This window comes from Diachasmimorpha longicaudata, chromosome 3 (genome assembly GCF_034640455.1).
Source record: "Diachasmimorpha longicaudata isolate KC_UGA_2023 chromosome 3, iyDiaLong2, whole genome shotgun sequence".
Taxonomy (NCBI): domain Eukaryota; kingdom Metazoa; phylum Arthropoda; class Insecta; order Hymenoptera; family Braconidae; genus Diachasmimorpha; species Diachasmimorpha longicaudata.
The window spans coordinates 11,441,893-11,459,117 of record NC_087227.1 but is presented as its reverse complement, the minus strand read 5'-3'; the positions used below and the strand labels follow the sequence as shown (position 1 = coordinate 11,459,117).

The 17,225-nt window shown below is 38.6% G+C and overlaps 2 protein-coding genes across 5 annotated transcripts in view; both read left to right on the top strand.

The window, feature by feature from the left end:
- LOC135160444 (protein gustavus) overlaps positions 1-17,225 on the top strand; it is an 87,474-nt gene that overhangs the window by 40,265 nt on the left and 29,984 nt on the right. For 2 of the 4 annotated variants that reach the window (XM_064116980.1, XM_064116979.1), the window contains exon 1: positions 15,442-16,166. The exons of the other annotated variants lie outside the window; for them this stretch is intronic. In XM_064116980.1, the coding sequence (XP_063973050.1) occupies positions 16,138-16,166 (29 nt within the window). In that variant the 5' untranslated portion in view covers positions 15,442-16,137. Of the gene's footprint in view, positions 1-15,441; positions 16,167-17,225 lie in introns of those variants that run through there. 4 annotated transcript variants of the gene reach the window in all.
- Positions 5,207-9,665, top strand: LOC135160445 (uncharacterized). Its single transcript, XM_064116982.1, has 6 exons — positions 5,207-5,477; positions 5,570-5,785; positions 6,492-6,665; positions 6,773-6,967; positions 7,211-7,653; positions 7,885-9,665. The coding sequence occupies exons 1-6, from the start codon at positions 5,219-5,221 to the stop codon at positions 8,233-8,235; spliced, it is 1,638 nt and encodes a 545-aa protein (XP_063973052.1). The 5' UTR covers positions 5,207-5,218; the 3' UTR covers positions 8,236-9,665.

Here is a 17,225-nt window from a genome sequence, read left to right as displayed (position 1 = left end):
CTTACGACTTGGGACGCAATTTTTTAATGAAATTTTCCCTTGGTAGAGCTTGAATAAAGAGATTGGATGTCGTCGTTAGAATTTATGTAGCGATAAAGTAATTAATTCCCCTGGAATTTCAATAAATCCAGTCACTTTTTTTTTTCTTGCTCGATTACTCCAGCTATAAATTATCACACGCTTACTACGGTATGTTTGAATTCACCAGCCCTATCTTGAGGTAATACAGATGAAAATAGTTTGGCAAACTATGCGCTGACTTACCTTCACTTTCGGAGTAACTTGGAACAGTGGGACAAATTTGTTGAGATGGAATATAAACAGCAGTCATCAGCAGATAAACAATTTGATTAGGGAATTCCTTGATTTGTGCCGATGTGTGTCATGTGACATGAAATTTACACTGGTGTAAAATCGATTCAACAAATGGTTTCGACGGAATTTTTTGAAGAATGTTTTTGGGGATTGTCCTGATGCTACGATGAGGCAGGTATATGTCTGGCCCTGATAGGTAACCTACGGGAATTGTTGAAAGGTAGAACGTGGTTCGACATATAATGGTAAAGGGCAGGTGCGACAGTCCTAATGCAGACCTACTCCGTTGCCCCAACCCTGATGGGGTACATCCAATTATTAAAATTAGAGGCTCCATCGCCTTCGTTGAAAAATACTTGTGCACAGGTAACTGAGTCTCTCTACACTGTAAAAAACCAATGTGTGTGTGCGTTGTGTCTCTTTTTGTTTCATTTTTTTCTTCACTGGAGAAGAAACGAGAGAATAAAAAAATCAATTTTGGGTTAATGTTCATAGCAACCGTAAATTAACTTTTGCAATGGTTTTTTTATGGTCTCGAGGGAAAACTCAGAGATTTTTCGCTGGATATAGTAACATAACAAACCATTACACTGGGATAACTGGTAAGCACCGAATAAAATAGAGACTCGTAAAAACATCTATTGTCCAAAAACCTTTAAACTCTAAGACTAATCGTTGGACGGAATTTGTTGTTGAATTGCCGCACATTTTTAGGAAATTTGATAGTGAAACTCGATTGTTCGATGATTACTGGAAAAATCATCAGTTATAATAATTAAATCAGTCATCAGGATGAACACGGGCCGGACGGTGCCCTAGAATGTTGGCCAAGTCTCAAGGATATTTCGAAAGGAAATACCGAGAAGGTTTGGGGATCCACAAAAACCCTAACAACCTCAACCCAGGCAGAGGATGTGAGGTGGGTCCAATTTGGTAGACCGACCTCTGGGGTTTTTAAGGGACCAGCTGATCAAGTAAAATATACATCAGACGTTAAATAATATCATGTCTTCAAGAATTGAATTTTATCATAAAAAATACAATTGCACGAGTGCATCAATCAAGATTAATGGAGACTCACCCGAAACAACAGAATCAATTACGTAAAACTCGAAAAATTTCTAAATTCAGTGCAATGCAATTTAGGTGAAAACGAAAGAAGGGAGAAAAAGTGTCGAGAGAGTTACAATCCATTTTCGGCCGCTAATGCATGCACCAAAGTGTACTATCCTACAGTGCGGGAAAGTAACGTGACGCCGGGACTAACGTGATTACACAGACGCGTCGCTTTGGCGTCCAACGAATTATCGTCGTCGACGAGTTTCCCTCGGGGGTATAGTAACAAACGAGAGAGCGAGATAAAGAGGGGGGGTGACAAGGGTTGGGAGGGGTACAAATGCACCAACTGGCAAAAGATAAAATACTGTTTCGTGAGGAAGCGTTACTGGAGTCCCAGGTAGGAAATGCCAATGTCCACGAAACGGGCCAGGTCTGGCACGAGACTGGCTTGCCAGATCTGGGCCACCAAGCTTGGCCCGAGGCATGGCCAGACCGGCAAAGAGCATGGCTTGCCAGGCTTGGGTCACTAAGCTTGGCCCGTGGTATGGCCAGACTGGCAAAGAGCACGGTTTGCCGGGCTTGGGCAACCACGCTTGACCCGAGGTATGGCCAGACTGGTAAAGAGCATGGCTTGCCAGGCTTGGGTCACCAAGCTTGCCCCGAGACATGGCCAGGCAGACAAGGGGCATGGTTTGCCAGGCTTGGGTCCCATATGGAACAGCATTCCAAAAATTGAATTCTCATGGGGAATGTTCCTTCACTAAATTTTTCGTCCTTTGATTCTCCTTCTTCCGAAGGTACCATTATTTCTTCTGAACATACTATTTCAGGGGAAAATATGCGTGGATATCACCGTATACCACACATTCTATGACAACAGCCCGTAAGATGGCGTGTTGAGTAGTCTGATTGTGGCAGTAGACATGAGTGTCGTGTGCGGCAATTTATTATTTTAATATTACTCTTTTACTATTGTAATATGTCTCAGAGTTCATATTCACGGGTTAAAAAATACAGACATTTTCATCAACTGAAGAAAAAAGAATCTGTAAACGTAGAAGGCGCTAAAGAAAAAACTCCGGATTACAGTGAACGCAATAATGCCGATGAGGAAGAGGTTAGTTTGCCAACAGCCAATGAAATAACTATCCGTAGTGGATCTATTGTGGATCAAATTAGTGGAGATGTCGATGTTCGACATCTCGATGATAATGCTAGTGCTTGTGGTGATAGTTGGTCGGGTGGTGATGGTGATTGTGGCTCGTATAAGCATCTTAATGATTGCATCAGTGAATCCAATAGCAGCGTTGGAGACAGGGATGAACCAATTCTTGGGGGCTCAGGTTGTGATGGTGATTCAGATGACATTGACAATGATTTCAACAAAGTATTCACTGACAGCATTAGAGACAAGAATACACAAACTCTGGACAAATTGGAACCGCGGGGAATGGAGCAAAAAATTAATCAATGGGCAGTGAAATTCAGAAGAGCTACAACAGCAGAAGCAATCGATGAATTGTTAGCCATTTTAAGAAGTGAAGGTTACACATCAATACCCAAGACTACACGGCAGCTTTTGCAAACTCCCCATTGCAGACACCTAACAACCATGAGAGGAGTTCATGAGATTCCAGGTGAATTCATTTATTTGGGAATCGCCTCGGGACTCAGAAAAATAATTTCAACTCAAATTTATCGAGAAAACGACATTTCTCTTCTGGTTCATATTGACGGTATGCAGGTATACCGGAATGCTAAGAAGGAAATTTGGCCAATTTCAATAAAAATACAGCATCCAAATTACACTACCAAACCCTTTGCTGCCGCGATTTATTGTGGGGATGGGAAACCATTATCAGCCACAGAATTCATGACTGATTTTGTTGAAGAGGCCAATGAACTCCAAGAAAATGGTTTGCGCATTGATGACAAGGTTTTTGAGGTGAAAATTGTAGCAATAGTGGCTGATTCGCCAGCTCGAGCATTCATTTGCTGCCACAAAGCTCCTGGAGCCTTCTATGCCTGTGGAAGGTGTTTCACCAAGGGCATTACAGTAGGTTGTGGAAGACGAGGAAAACGCATATATCCAGTGACCAATGCAAATTTACGCACTAAAGTATCCTACGAGACGCGAGTTCAACCAGAACATCATTATGAAGGTTCTGTGTCCCCGCTGCTCTCTTTGGATAGATTCGATCTGACAAAACAAGTGCCATTAGATTTAATGCATTTATTCTATTCTGGTAATATGAAATGGCTGCTGGATAAATGGCTAACGAGAAGTTCAGCCCAGAGGATCAAATTAGCTGATGTTCGTCGGCTTGATGGTATTATGAGGTCATTAAAAGCCGATATCCCTATTGAATTTCAAAGGAAAGAATTTGATGTGAATAATATCTCAAGATGGAAAGCATCACAATTCAAGTTTTTCCTTAATTATTGTGGTATCGTCGTGTTACAAGATTTCTTACCGAAACCTTTACGTTGTCATTTCTCATTATTTGTCTTTGCTAGCAGAATTTTAAACAGTAAGGAATTCGTTAAGGATTTGAGTGAATATGCTGGATCTCTGCTAAAAATTTGTTTCGAGACGTTACCTGATGTTTATAATGATGAAGGGGCTCAAGTTCTCAGTTGGCATAGTATCATCCACGTTGCTAATGATGCCCAATACTTTAAAATTCCTCTGAATGAGCTCTCAGCGTTTTGGGGAGAGAGTTACATTGGTTTATTTAAAAAACTCGTTCATTCTTCGATAAAACCACTCACACAAATTATCAACAGACTAACTGAGATGGAGTCTGGAGGAACCATGGTAATTAATCAGAAACACATACTGAGTGATTGGGTTATCGCGAGAAAGCCTACAACGATGATAATTGATGGGGAAATTCATTTAACATCAAATATGATCAACATCAATGGTCTAACCTTGACGACAAGTCATCCAAATAACGTGGTACTCCTAGATATTGAGAAAGTTTTCGTAATTTCACAAATTCTCGTTAAATCAGGAAAATCCAAAATTTGTGATGATCTTACTGGTATATATATTTTCGGACACCAGGAAAGTAGTAGGGAAGAGGCGTTTAGTTATCCAGACTTTTCCAGTCGAGTAGGAATATTCTACATTAAGTCCTGGGCAGCTGAAATGACATGTAAGAAGGCACACAAAATTAAACACAAATGTGCTTTATTAAATGTAACTGGACGACAATACGCCATATCCCTCCTCCACTAGAAAATAACGTAAAAATTGTTCGCATTGTGAAATGCAGTTTTTTTTTGGTAAGAGGGTATATGAATGAGGGTATATGTTTTAGTTGAACTCGTGATTAAAATTGTGGAAGAAACAAACAATTTTATGTTTTAAATCAACAATCGACATGAAAATCCGATCATCGAGGTCGTTAGAAAATTTCAATAGTGGAGTCGTTACATGCAAGTGGGACATAAATCGGTTAGATCTGGCGTCCGTGTACATAACCTTTCATAATTGCTCGTATCATCCGTTTATCGGGCTTTTTGTCTCAAATTCGGATTTCACCAACTAAGTTGACGGTAAATTACAAGAAGTGAGAATTTAATGTGAATTAAATGTGTGTTAAGTGTTTGACAGATATTTGTGATATAATCGTTTTGAAGGAATAGTGGCGCTAAAAAAGAAGCATCAGTGGGGTGATGACAAAAAACCGTTCAAAACACATGGAAATAGAAACGCAATTTTTTCTGTTAAATAATAAGCTATATGCATCATTCTGCAAAGTTATCAGTTTATATGAAACTACTCGAAAACACCAGGTTCAATTGTACGAATCGTGATTTTTTTTCATAACCTAAAATGTCGGAAACCTCACATCCATCTCGCGATCCAAAAAATCTCAGCGAACCATTCGCAGTCATCGAATTTCTCGAGAAAAACGAAAAAGGGCTACCATGCATTGATTTGGTGCCGAAAAAATGGTTTAATAGTGCAGAAGAAGACACCTGTAAATTCCCACCGACAACTGAATATCATCTACTTGACGACTACTTGGAAAAATTGCACTCGCCCAAGGACTCTTGGCAAAGTTATCCATTTTGCTTCATCACCGGAGCAGGTACAAAAATTGAAATGACTCCACTTATAACTTGATGAATTGCTCGATGGGTTCATTTCAATATTAAAGGATCATATGTTGATTGTGTTCAGCTGATTTGGATCAGGGTCGCAGAAGATTAAAAAAGGCCCAAGTAACTCTCAACTGTGAGACAACCGATGGTGAAAATGATCGAAAGGGGGGGAGGTCCGAAACTTCCTCGAAAGCAAAAATTTCAGCAAAACCCTTAACTGCATCAAAGTCTCAACTAAACAACATCTTTAGTACTAAAATCCCGATTCCACCTAGAAATCAAACTCCAAAGTCTGGTAAGTCCTGTTAATATGAAGTAAAAGTCAATTATCAACAATTATAACCACTCTTAACCCCAATTATTCATCCCCAATTTATTCAACTCTCGTATTTAACATCAAAAGACCCATCGTTCCCTAAATTGGGAATTAGATTGACCGAATTTTTGAAATCTTTTACAAAATAAATATTAATTATGTATCTGTGCAGTCATTACATGTGTATTTGTCTCGAAACATCGTTTTAAGAGAGAATCGCATTGAATGATTTTATAAGAAAATTTTTATTATGTTGTGGTCGAAAAATATTAGGTTATTTTTTTTTATTGCAATTCTTTACTCATCAAAAAATTGAGTCGCTAACAGAAATCACTACGTGCGAACAAGATAAAGTGGAAAATTTATGATTTACACTTGATATGATTGTTTATACATAAAAGCATTGGAATGTTGAGGGGACGAGAAACGTTCCATTTTTCCCCACCATCTCTTATGTAGGAAAGCATTATAATTCTGTTGTGAAGAGGTAAATCAAAGTGAACATCTACGGAAAATGGTAAAATTTTGATAGAAACCTTTTTTGTAGGAGCGATAGGTTCTACAAAAAAAATATTTTTTCAAATGCATGCATTCTTTCCCCACTTTGAAATAGCTATAAAAAACAAAGGCTGGAGACAACTTACGTTGTGTTACTACTTCACTACAAACTTGTAAAATTTCGTAGGTATACAAGCAAAACCAAAGACAAGATTTCAAAGCATTTACCAGAGTGGATCTGACTCTGAAGACGAAAATCATGATTGTCTTATAGCTAATCCTGAGGAGATTCGAGCCTCAAAGGCTCAAAATAATTCTGGCTTTTTTCAAATGTCGAGTAAATCGCGATCTGTACCAACAGGTAATAAATCAATTTTGAGGTAATATGGGACTGTAGCACGTAATTCTAAGTTCGTGTTAATTAAATGATCCGGTCAGGGATAAATCATCATTTTCAATAATTTCCAGGTGCATGTTTATCATTTAAACAGCGGTCAAGGAAGAATATTACTTTGCTTAAAGACGTCGAAACTGATGAATCTGAGAGCAATGATTCCTCCGATGGAATTCTGCAGTCACCTACAAAATCGATGGACTCAGCGAGAAATACAAGAAAAGAACTTCATTTGACACCTCCTTCACCACTAGTCCATAACGCTTCAGGTAAAATCGGCTCGGATATTCCATGACCAATCATCGGCCAAGTTCCTCCCGCATGAAAAAATTTATATTTATAAATATTTGAAAATGGTCCAATTTATATTTTGAACATTCTTTACAAAATTCGGAACTTATATAGAATTAGATTATATTATATATTTTTGGTGGGGGCTTGGGTAGTTTTTTTTTCATCTGATGCTGCTACCCATCAATTTATATCGTTTGGTCCTCCTTTAATTTCATAAGGTAACCGAAAAAGGCGTGCATCGTCTACTACACGCGCTGAAGACGGATTGAATTCGATTGTGAGCCCAGGAACTCCAAAAACTTCACGATCAATGATGGTACCCCCTGCTAAGATGCCAAAAATGCTGGGACCACAAAACCAGTTGTCATCTAGTCATTATGCTGATAATGAACGTCGAATCCTGAACTCCCTTCGAGATTACTTTGATCAGCAATTAGATGAAAAGCTCGAAAATTTAAGACGCAGGATGGCTTACGATTTAAAGCAGTCTATGAATGAGCTCAAGACCACAATCATTGGCACTAATCTAGCCCCAGCTTCTGGTCCTAGCTTGCTTGAAATACAGAAGCAGATGTCTACGCCACTACCATTTGAAATGGATGATAAGTTCCAGGAATACGAAGCGATATTGACAACGGACCCAAATCTCGTAGAAACACTGGTAATATATCTGAAATTGATCGTTTTTCTTCTTTTTTATGTAAAATCAATAAATTGGGCGGTGACACATGCACTGGGTTCGTTTTCTGGTGATGAAAAAATCTTTCATCACCGGGACTCAAGTCTACGTCACTGGAACGCTTTGGTTATAGAACCAACCCGCTGGCGATGAGCCCAAAGATGTCTTCTCATGTTCATAAATTCAAAAAAATTTCCCTTCTTTTATTTTTAGCGATTATTCATGAGAGTTTTGATAAGCAATAAAAAAGAGATGAAAATATGTGTTTCCACTATCCTATCTGCGGTTCTGAGGAAGACAGTGTCACTGCACTATTCTGGTTACGGAAAGGAAGCTGGCGGAAAGAAAAAGAAAAATTTTTATAACACTACAGTATGCAAAGTACTGATTGATGTGATAATTGAGGTAATAGGATCCAGCACTGATGAGAAGAAGATAATGTCAGAAGTAAGTACTTGGTTGTCACGTTCTGGCGATCGAGAGGGTGGGCGTAAGGAACGACAACGCGGGTCAAGTCATCATAACGAGAATAATTCAGTTTGTTCCTTTGATACCAATCGATAATACTTCATTTTTCCGGGATAAATGGAATTGTAAAATCACTGTGTTAATATGACTCCATTAGTTCATTTTCGTAATTGTATTAGTTGTGATATTCTTGATAAAAGGTACGATTAATAGGAAAAGTTTATATTATCAATATATTTTTATCGCGAGGCGTTTCATTGGGCAGAATATATATTAATATATGAATATTGTTTAGTATTCGGCTGTCATTGAAGTATTAATTATATTTATTATATTTCTCCTGGCGAGGTCGGAAATCCAGAAGATGGAAATAACAATTGGAAAATGTGATGTATCTTAGCATAATAAAGTATTTTCTATGTCATTTCCTCATAAGTTAGATCACGGGAATAAATATCCGTTGTTGGTTCAGGGATTAAATATTATGTCCAAAAGTTTAAAGGGAAAAATAATAAGTGGATTTTTAATTTTTAAGAAAAATTCTAATGAAAGTAATTTCAGCCATTGAGAGCTGTTTTCAGTATTTGGTGATTCAAGTCAAATAATATTTATAAGGTTGAAGTTTCACAATCGGACTGCGTCCATATTCCCCAAAGATTTCAAATTTAAGGGTTGAAATTAATTAGTTATATGTAATCCTATCCAAGACTTTTTTATATTTCTAAGTTTGTTTGAAAGAGTGAATATAATAAGCAATATTATATAGAACTAGCACACAATCAATGCAACTAAATATCATTCTGTGTTCCGGAGTTGCAGATGGAGAAGACATTATTGTAAAAAAAGGACGTCTTTCCGAGATGAAAAAATAATTCTTATCAGGATAATTCGTATCAGCAATTGTCTATGGATATAAGAATTAATTCTTATCATCCATAGCGGAATAAATTATCCATAATATTGCTATTATAATGACTGTTTTCATGCTTGAATTGAAGCACGATAATTTATCAATTCTAAACTACTAATTTAAAAAATAACATTGGTGCGTTATTTTGTTGGATATTTTGTTAATACAATCTTCGAATTCTGAAGACTGACTGCTAATATTATTAGATTGTAAGAGAGAGTTTATTAAGACTTAATATGGTATGTCGTATTAAATTTCGGATTCAAATGATCTACGTAGATTATTTATTTTAAAAGCGGATGAAAATAATCCACAAAAGATTTTTCTACAATTTATACCTGCAATCATTTTTTTGAGTTTTCATATTCTGTTCGCGGAAAAATCTCATAGTTGTGATTATCTTTCATGAAAATTGGAGATACAAACACTGCATATCTTTAACTGTTCAACCAAAATCGGATGAAAACATGTACTATGTCGATAGGAGGAAAAAAGTTTTTGATTGGCTGAGTTTTTTTGTCAATAGATTTAATAAATTTAAATATAAGTTTTGTCACATAATAAAACTGTTTTCTGTATAATGTTGAAGGTAATAAATACATGTCTGCTTATCAGATATACCGTTCATATATTTATTGGTGATTCTGAACCCAATACAGGCAACGGTTGGAGCCTGGCCACAGCTCTGGTCGTAAATCTGGGCCAATTTCGGGCCGAATGGTCAGCCCAGAATGCGGCCAAAGTTCGGCAATAGGTCTGGGCCAATTTCGGGCCGAATGGTAAGCCCAGAGTGCGGCCAAAGTTCGGCAACAGGCCTGGGCCAATTTCGGGCCGAATGGTAAGCCCAGAGTGCGGCCAAAGTACGGCGACCGAAGTCTGGCCAAAGTTCGGTCCCAGGCCTGGCCCCGTGTTATCATCCCAGGGTCTAGCCAAGTTCGGCGCGAGTTTGGCTGGAGCCCGGGTGCCGAGCTACGGCAGCTCGGCGGCCGTGCTTGTACCAAGGTTGGCCCATTCGTTTTTTCCTACCTGGGGTATAGGTTGAATCGAGCCTGAGGGATACGGAGAGATTGTCGACCGAGATTTTCCGATGGCCTCTTGGCAATATTGAAGGGCGTGGGGGATGGACCTTAATGGAACCTTAATGCACGTATCTGCTGAACACACTTTGGTCATATTTTACGGAATCTGGAAATTTCATAGTCCAATGGAAGCCATATTGAGAGACCCGCTCTGATTAGTAGTGACATTTTTCATGGAGCGAAATTTTTTATAAAAATTACTTCGTCTGTTGGGTGGTGACATTCAACGTGTCCCTTTCGTCCACCATTTTTTTTTTTAATTTCGCAAATCTGATCTATTTCACTGAATACGCCTTGAAAACAGAATTACTGGATTCAGCGGCTGTACCAACACCACAGCATCACTGTAATCTCTCACCACCCATCCACAGCTGATAATCATGCTTGTCTTGTGGTCATTGCTCCCTTACCCCCCTCTCCCTCCACAAATTCACCTCATGTACCAGTACACTATCTATCCAGCCAGCTGCAAATCCCCATATAAATGTAATCTATAGAAATATATAGGTGCAATATATCCTACATATGGTAATATATAGTTTGAATGGTAGAGGGAGCAGTGGCAAAGACACTCACGGGATCTGACAAAAGCCGTCCTTCGAGCCCTGACATTCACTCTCTGGGCGCTTTCCTTCTTCGTCTCTCCATTTTACCAAATGGGCTTGAAATCATTTTTCATCCTCTTTCGATCCGTAACAAGTGGTCAGACTGACTCACTCTATCCAACGATTATCCCAACCTTCGCATCGCCTGGCCTAGCCCCCTCCCTCCCCCCCTTCTCCTCGTCCTCCCTCCAGCCACCTCTACCCCACCCTTTTCTGAACACAAAGACCCGTCATTCCAGGTTCAGTGAGTGAGGCCCATCTCTCTCCAGGGCCATTTCACGATCCTCCGGAGGTTCGTAAACTTTTGGTACGTCAGTTTTTTAGACTCTGAAATAACAGGGAATTTGCATTCAATGATGTGGATGCTATTTTAGTTACTGCGGAGGTGGAAAAAAAATGGAAAATGGTGTCCGTAATTTTGGTGAAGAAAATCGAACATTCAAATGAACAGCCGGGAGCCGACTCTGGGGAAAAAATATTCTCTATCAAAAGGAAACAGTGGAACATTTTTCGTTAGCGATCGATGCCATCCAGCTCGTAATTAATTGTCATGAAGAAATTATTTGTTAACACTTCTTAATTGGGGATAATTACCATTTGTATCATTTCAAAATTAACAGCAATGGAGCTTGAGATCTACTCTGGTGGTTTGATGTACTCGGTTACTCTTTGCGATTGACTAAGCATTATTAATGTTGATAATCGTCATCTGGTTTCGAATGCTCTTCAGCAAATATCCATAGTGGAGTAATTAATTATTCTCGTTTCAGGGTAATTAATTCACAACGGGATTCTCCGCTGTCTTGTGTATATATTGATGGAAACATGTGTCATGAAATTATCAATGGCACTCCTACTATTTATGGAGCATAAATTTCCAACATTTGTCATTACCTCCCATTTCGTTTTCATTTCTCGGGCAGTTTATTCTCGTGTTCGGAAATTTTTGGAAGTGAGGGGCAGAATGTAAATACGACTCACTTCGTTTGACTTTTTTTGTGGGATTACTTCATTAGCATACAATGCACGATCGTGCTCAACTGTCTGATACCGGTGACAAAGGAGCAACAACCGTTGTTCTCTCGTGTATTTTTTTTTTTCTAAATTCTATTGGCTTGATCAGGTTGAAGTAACTGATTGTAGAAATTGATTTATGATCAACTCTCAATACACTACTGGATAGGAAAAATTACATGACGAAGCCAATTATCAGTGGAACGACGATTGTTAAAAGTGGGAAATTATTTACTGTGACTTCCGGATTTCACATTCCCTGGAATTTAAATTTCTCGGGGAATATTAGTTTCTGCGCATGATTTGATAACCGAATATGTCAACTTCTGAAGTCACTATTAATAACCTCACTCAACACATTCCAGTCCCAGGTCTGGTCCGTTACGGGTTTTCTACTGGGACAGCCGAATTTCAAATCCATTGAAGTCCAAGAATTGTCACTGTTTGAATCGATGTTTCCTATATTTGATGGCAAAAGTTCATCGGAAGCATGTTGAATTGGTCATCATGAAATTCCATAGTGCGGTTACCGATCAATCTCACGTTCCATCCTCCCCTCTCCCTGCGGCTATCAAAATTCCCGACCTTCATTATTCCCCGACATCACGGGTCGATCCGGAGTTTCAGAAAAAGGTGCAGGTAGTCGGCAAACTTCCCCAGGACTTTTGATGAAACCTCACCGTAAAACCGTGTGGATCATTGGGTATACCTACAAAAGTCCCCATAAAGTGTCCCTCAAACCCCCGAAATATTCATTAACATAATATAAACCTAACTTGAATTTTGAAGATTAAAATCTGAAATAAATTTCAACCGACATAAATTCAAACGTGATATGAATAAACGCATTCTGGTTGAGTTCCTAGTCTAGGGTCTACGGAGTAAAAAAATGTCTGAATATCTCACACTTTGTTCGACATTTTTCAAATACCCAAGAGTGTCTCATTTATTTAATATTTATTAAAAATCCTTGAACCACACTGAGAGAATTTTTTGATTAAGATTATCACTTCCCCATTTCGATCTCTCAATTTTCGGCAAAATTAATATGTGATTATAAATTTCTGTTCCAGTCCAGTAATGTGGCCTCTCCCCAATTTTTATTTTCATCAGGATAATTTTTTTCATTAATAAACCTCAATAAAAATAAAACTCACTGAATTGATGACGAGGAACCAATGAAATTTGTTTTAAAAAATAGCACTTGCAATGGAGCAATAAAAACCATTCAATAATTATTTTTCTGTCATTCCGTGTCGAAAAAAAATACAAACTCTCCCTACAAATTGCGTAGAGCATGAATTCAATCCTATATATTTCGTTGAAAGAGCAATACTGGGGATAGTAATAAAGGAGAAGAAAACCCGCTCACCCTGAGAGGTTGGTCGAGTGGGGCGTTATACCCGGGAGACTTACGTGGTCCCTTATGGCAACCCAGGGGGGTAAGTCGCAAGAAAAGAGAGGGACTCACTCGGTTGAGCTATCCTTTCGACTTGCCCCCAGGAATGTGTCTGCAAAAAATTGGCTGATCGTCAAGCCTGCGGGCTCTCTTTATTATCACTAAATCATGCTGTATTATTTTTATTTCATTTTTCTTTTTCGGGGGTTTTATGTGGTTTTACTGCATTAAGGGCAACCGTTATAAATTTTGATCGTCAATTTTTTCAATGATGAGGGGAACGTGATTGGTCTCGTCGATAGAATGAGAAATTTCAGTTGGCGAAGAAACATCGCCATCCATTTCGCCCTATTCTAGAATGGAAATTAGGAAATTTGCAGGAAAATTGTTTTCCCCGGAATTTTACCACTAACGGAGTTATATTATGAATCATGATAGTGGATTTTTCAATCATTACCCCTCCCCTTCCCAACCCCAACTTTATTTTCTCAACCCTGGGAATTGATGAGTCATTAGGAAAGCGGTAACGAATAAATTTCAATTGTTGATTAATTTCCAATACTTAATTCTACAACTTAGGGTATAATCAGAGGGATAATAAGGTAGTGTAACAAACTGTAATTCCGTTTTGTGTGTACACGCACGTTGCTAACGTCTGAGTGTTGACTCTGCTGTAATGATCGATGATTCTCTCTCTCTCTCTCCCTTTTTTGGTTTCCCTTTCACCTTTCCCTTCGTTCCTTCCACACATTTGTCACTTCTTCCTTACCTACCTAAATACCCTCGCGACCGACCTCCTTTTACCTGAGGATTTTGAAGATGAAAAAAAAAATATCGCAGAGGTATTGAGGGTTTTGGGGAACGGGAATGGAAATTTTTCTGCTTCTAATTCAACAACCAGATAATTTAGTGTGAGGCATAAAGACCAGAAACATATAAAGAGGTTTTTCTAGACAATACCAATAGGGAAAAATCAGAGGTGAAAAAATTTTATATAGGATAATCAGAATTGTTATAAACTCTCAGTCTTCTATTCTTTAATGCTTCTGCATTTGTGACAGCCTTTCATTTTGTATTGTCACATAAACCTTTTCAATAGTAAAAGTGAGAGATAAAAATGGGGAATTTTTACCTTTCTATCCTCTGGCACTCACCGAATGCGGAGGGAAATGCCTTACGTCATATTGCAATCAAAGTGCACATGAAACTGAAGTGACGGGGTGAGGGAGAAGGGAGTGAGTGACTGAAAAATTTTCTAGTGAAATCGCGTCCGGTATAATATATCGGAAATTACACAAATATCTTACTTCAAATAGTTTTCGTATTGTTGGGGTTAACCGCAACAATTAATTTGATCACAGACTAGGAAATGAATGCAACAAAATTAAAACTCTTTTCAGAGATTAAACCATAAATATTTAATCATTTTTTTTTCACGAAAAAACAACAAAAGTAAGGAGAAAAAGCAAATTGGCAATAGTACGACTGATCCATCTCATATTTTTCCAATCAATATCCAGCGTGAAAAGGGACGTAAAAAAATACGACGAGCTCCCTTCACCACTCCCCGATAAAACCCCTCTCTATATCATCACCGAAACGTTCCCTTTTTTTTCTTCTCTCTCCTCCAGGGTTAATTCCACATCGAAAACCGGCATGTACCCCCCTCCCCTATCCACCTTTCGCTCTATAGACGAGTAGAGACAGAGCGAGAGAGAGAGAGAGGGAGACTAAATGCACGAGAGTTTCTATTCCCTTTTCACAGACGGGTATAAAACCCTCGGGGTCGTGTGCACAGTCAATGTTTGAATTATCCGCATCTATAGGGTGTTACCAAAACACTGGGAAAAATAATAACAATTTTTGTTTCCAAATGGAAGCTTTGTAATCGTTGAAATTTTATTTTGAACAATTACAAAATTTTCACCACTATAATGTTTCTTTTTTCTACACATCACTATACATACAATCACCTGCGATGATAATACTGAATGTTCAATAATAAAATATAAGAATAATAATAATAATAAGAGGGACAATTAATTTGTGCGAAATATTTTTTTCAGTAAAAATATAATAAAAATTCTGTGAATGCCCAATATCCCAGCAGGATACCTCCCCACGTTTTAATCCCAAAAATCCCCCCCCCCCCCCCAAGAATCTCTTTCCCTTTAATTTCACCGAGGGGCACCGAGCCCTCTCACCACAGAACTGTGCTTCCCTCCCCATCCCGCGCAACCAATAGCTTCCCCCCACCGATACTCCGCCATGCGCATCAGCAACGGCGCGCGCACTCGGCCTCAGTCTCCGCTGGGCCGTCGTCGTGGCAGCTTCGCGGCTCGTTTTTTTTTCCCGAAAACCGCGTCGTTAGTTTTCCCTCTCCCTCCAATTGTTGAAAAAAGAATATAATCGTCCACTGAGTTTATTTGTTTTCTTCACTGACGATATTGTGACGGAGTTGAAATAGTTGAAAGGGAAAAATCTAAGTGGTCGTGATAAAAGGGAACAGTCGAGTGTCTGACGAAGTATTTCATGGAATAATTGACGAACGCCATCGACGACTGATCATTAATCCGACGATATTCTGGTGATCAATCAAATGGATTTATCTGTGGATTATAGCGAGTTTTTACCGACGAATGTTGTGTCTTCAGACGATATCGGGGCGTCCAACGGACGCTTGCGCTACGCCGCACACTTTGTGGGAAATAAAACCCATTCCAATGCCAATGATTGTATGAAGTGATTTCAACGTCATCGGAAATTGTTCAAGATTGTATTCGCTGATTATTGTTCGTATGATTTGATCCGTGTGGTTATGCTATTGTGGTGAATTGTGGGTGCGCGAGTGCTATCATTTGGAAATTCTATTCAAGGCTCAGGCTGAGGGGTCACTGGCACCAGAGTTGTTCGGGATTTATTGATTCATCTGGGGGATAATTAGTTTTGTGGATTGTATTCAAGTTATCACGCGTGGATACGTCGCACGATATGGATTGGGCGATCAAGGCGCGACGAACGTAAGTGAATTTTTGAATTTTTTTTTTTAACGTGCGATTTGGCTCTGGCGGTGGAATTTCACTATTTTGCGGTTGGAAAAGTGAATCGAACACTTTTAGGGAAAAAATTAAGGACGACTTCATTTACTGTTATTGAAAAATGCTGAAAAGACCGTTTTCAGTGGCGGAGCTGGTAAATGGTTTTGTTTTCGAGGATTCTATCTTCTAATCTATGGAAAATTACGACATTTTGGCCAAGGCCTTTTTTGTAGATCACTTTGAATGGTATATGATAGGTTATGTCAAGATTTTTGATAGCCCCTTAGATTCTAAGATATTCGATGAAAACTGAACAGCAACTGACTGAAACCATTTTCAGGTGCTCCCATGCTGGAATCAGTTTTGTGCTAGAGTTTATGGGGTGAAAATTGTAAAAACTATAGTTCAACATTTTTTAAAAACAATATTAGCGTGAGGGGGATGATTGTGATGAAGAATTGTTTTCTCTTGTTTCGAGTCGTGAAAGTTGGGGTTTAGCCTATGACAACATTTTTGGAATTAAGTAATAGCTGAATTTATTGAACATCTTAAGAGGAAATTGGATGAAACATAACCCAGCTGCTCTCAAGCACCAGTGCCATCTGCTGCTGACGTTTCATCAATATTTCTGACGTCAACATTTTCCCAACAATGAAATGCGATAAATTTTCAATTTATTCATTAAATAATTCCCTTTCATTTGGTTTATCGAGTTTCCAGAGAAAGAGAAAGAGAGAGATGAATGTGGGGTTTCCTGTGAACTTGAGACCAAGGTTGCGGGAATTGATAGGCGCACACGTTTACTTCGTTCGCGTGACGTTAATGGGAAAATTTATAATTAGAAAGGAAAAATAATCAATGAAAGAAAAAACTGGAAATTCCTTTTTTCCATTATTGATCAGTCGGGCGACAATCATGACTACATTGGTATTTGGTCACTGAGTGGATTAATTTTTTTAAATTGATTGATCAGATATGAATGTTTAATGTTTTATATTTTTTTTCATTGATCTACTGGATATTCAAGTGGCGTTGCCTTTA